Genomic DNA, 2,998 nt, shown 5'->3' on the forward strand with positions numbered 1-2,998 from the left:
AAATCAACATGTATGCATTGTATTGTATTTTTGTACAGCTGCCACCATTTGAAGCTCAGGCCCATATATCTTAGGATATATATATATATATATATATATATATATATATATATATATATACTTTTTTTGTTATTTGTGTAGCGTATTTGAAGGGCTCTATGTATGCTGTCTGTGACTATTCTAATTATAATTCGCACATCATCCTCTCAGAACAGCTATTCATTGCAATCTTTTATTATCTCTATTTAAAGTGTAATCTCATTATTTTCTTTGACATTTGCAGAAAGTCACCAATGGAAGCATTTCTGAGGTACATACTATTTAATACTGACCATGCACATTCCACGTGGTTATTCATCTATTTTCTCATTTGCTCCACATTTTAGTAAACATTGTGATCCATGTATACAACACCCATTGTTCCAGGAGTCACTTGAGAATTGGAAAATAATCAGCTGCAGGCTGAGTTCTGTTAATCTTCCTAAATTCCTTCCTCGCTCTCACAAAAGAAAGCCCGGGAAAGCAGCTTTGCCACCCAGAAAGCTTTCCTGTGTTTATGTGCGCCGAGGAGTGGGCCAAATGATTTTTTGGAAGGCTTTCCTGAAATCCCTGTTGAAAATAGTGTAAATGATGGGGTTGACAGAGCTGTTGCAGTAGCCAATCCAAAAGAAAAGGTTGAAAAGTGTGCCCGGGATGTAGCAGCTGTCCCTGCAGATAGCGTGCAGGCTGTAGGTGAAAAAGAAGGGGAACCAACAGAGCACAAAAACTCCCATCACCACGGCCAGCACGAAAGTGAAGCGCTTCTCGCGCATCTGGGCCACTTTGGTCTTGTTTACAGCGGCAGCGTGTTGGCGCCCTGCCGCTGCGTGTTTTTGCTCCGAGTAGAGTTGCGACGTGCGGGACGAAGCCCAGGAAATACGACAGTTCTGTGACGAGCAGCAGTCCGAGCCCTCCACTTTACCCCTTCTGCTAAAGTGGTGATTGCGCTGCTTGTTGTGCGAGGGACAGCAGCTCTCCTCCAGGTCGATGTCGTCGAGCTCGCCTTGTCTCCGCCGGTGGCTGCCCGAACTTTGGCTGCTGGGACTTTCCATCTCGAAGCGGTCGTTGCGCACGAAACAGGTTTCGGATTGGGAAGGCTGCCTCTCCAGCCCGTTTTTGGCTACAAACACCGTGGAGGAGCGCTGCTTGGCCACCTTATAGATTTTACAGTAGACCAAGATCATGATGAGACCCGGCGCGAAGAAGGACGCCACGCAGGAGGAGAGGATATACCACGTTTCGTCATTGATCAGACACTCGCGCTCGTCGTGCTTGGTCATGAGGAGAGGAGGGAAGGAGATGACGGCCGAGATCACCCATACCAACGCAATCATGGATTTAATGCGCTTTGGGGTCCTCTTCAGGTTGTAGCTCACCGCCTTGGTGACGGACCAGTAGCGATCCAAACTTATGGCGCACAGGTGCACGATGGAGGAGGTACAGAACAACACGTCCAGTGCCAGATAAAATGCGCACCAGGTGCTTCCAAAGTACCAGTAGCCCATCACCTCGTTTACCAGCGAGAAGGGGATGACCAGCGTGGCCACCAGGATGTCTGCCGAGGCCAAAGAAACCAGGAAAAGGTTTTGAGGGGCTCGGAGAGCCCTGCTGGTCAGCACCGCCACGATCACCAACACATTCCCCACGATCGTCACGGAGATGATCACGGCCACCACCAAGACGATCAGCGCGGCGGCCGGCGCCGTGTGGGGCCACTCGAGCGGGGCGTCCGTGCCGTTAACATCCCTGGAGATATTTTCGAACACGTTCACCTCACTCGAATCCATCGCGGCTTAAAGCTGTCCCGGTGCGTCATGTTTGGGCGCGCGCCTTCCGCTTGTCCTCGCGAACAGCCGAGACGCAGCGCTTAAGCGCTTGTCATGAGAATGAAAAAAGAGAGACTCACAACTGTCGGAAGGTAACGCAAACCCGCCGCTACATGACAGCGCAAAAGTCCCGGTGCCACGAAGTCCTTCCGAAATCATCGTGAACGGAAGGCAAAGCACGTCCCACACGATTCGGGATCCGTGCGTAATGTGAGGCGCCGAGTGGCTTTTCGGGGATGGACGGTGCTGGTGGTTGCGTGCCCATACAGGGGGGAGGTGACATCACTCCGAGGACCAGCCCGTTTTCAAAACTTCAAAAGAGGAGAGAAAAATAGAGAGATGCTGTATGGACAGCTGCTTTTGAGATTCCTTCTAAACGGGAAGCGTTTTTCCTTCGTGGAAACCCTTCGTATCCGTGTTTGATTTCATACGTTGGCGAACTTTTGGCTGCCGATATGCGGTTTCGAACAGTCTTGGACTTTCAAACACGATTGTTTGTGTGTCCCTAATCACACGATTTGTGCAATCCGTTTTCAGTCATCGTTTGATAACCTTTAATCCACCATCCATTTAAAAAAAAATCAATTTAACCTCACAGCGGTGTGTGACGACACCCCTACACTCGTGCCAGCCAATAATATAGCACAAAGAGATGAACGATGCTCCAAACCTATCGCCTAGATACAACGTAGTGCATTCCATCAATCCACCATGCATATCTTTGCAATGTAAGATGCAGTGGCGGGTTGTGCATGTCACTCCTAAGCATTCACTAATGCGACGTCTGAATCAATCCACAGCTGCCACTGTAAAAAATAAAGTGTGGTATGATTTACTACACGTCCTGTACTGCACGGGAGGGTACGGTTCGCCATGGAAATAACTTGTGAAGAAAGACATACTGTCATTAAACTGTTCGAGTTTTATACCAATAATGTGTGGATTCATAATATGGTGTCAGAAGTTGCTTTTTCTGACCACAGAGAAGATGATTGGTGTCACGTTTTGTGAGGTGGTGATGGCGGGTGCGGATCTCAAAAAGCAGGCAGGAGGGAGCAGTAGGTTGTTTGACAAATTGTATTAAATTAAAGTCAGCAGGAACAAAATGTAAAACATCAAAATCATCTGAATGG

At 48.3% G+C, this 2,998-nt stretch overlaps 1 protein-coding gene across 1 annotated transcript; it reads right to left on the reverse strand.

Moving 5' to 3' along the window:
• Positions 1–218: 218 nt before the first annotated feature.
• Positions 219–2,750, reverse strand: adra2db (adrenergic, alpha-2D-, receptor b). Its single transcript, XM_089016833.1, has one exon. It carries the CDS (start codon positions 1,824–1,826, stop codon positions 555–557), a length of 1,272 nt encoding a protein of 423 aa, XP_088872959.1. The 5' UTR covers positions 1,827–2,750; the 3' UTR covers positions 219–554.
• Between the last annotated feature and the right edge of the window lie 248 nt (positions 2,751–2,998).

This window comes from Hippocampus bargibanti, linkage group LG02, assembly GCF_051943395.1.
Source record: "Hippocampus bargibanti isolate YZ-2025 linkage group LG02, ASM5194339v1, whole genome shotgun sequence".
Lineage (NCBI taxonomy): Eukaryota > Metazoa > Chordata > Actinopteri > Syngnathiformes > Syngnathidae > Hippocampus > Hippocampus bargibanti.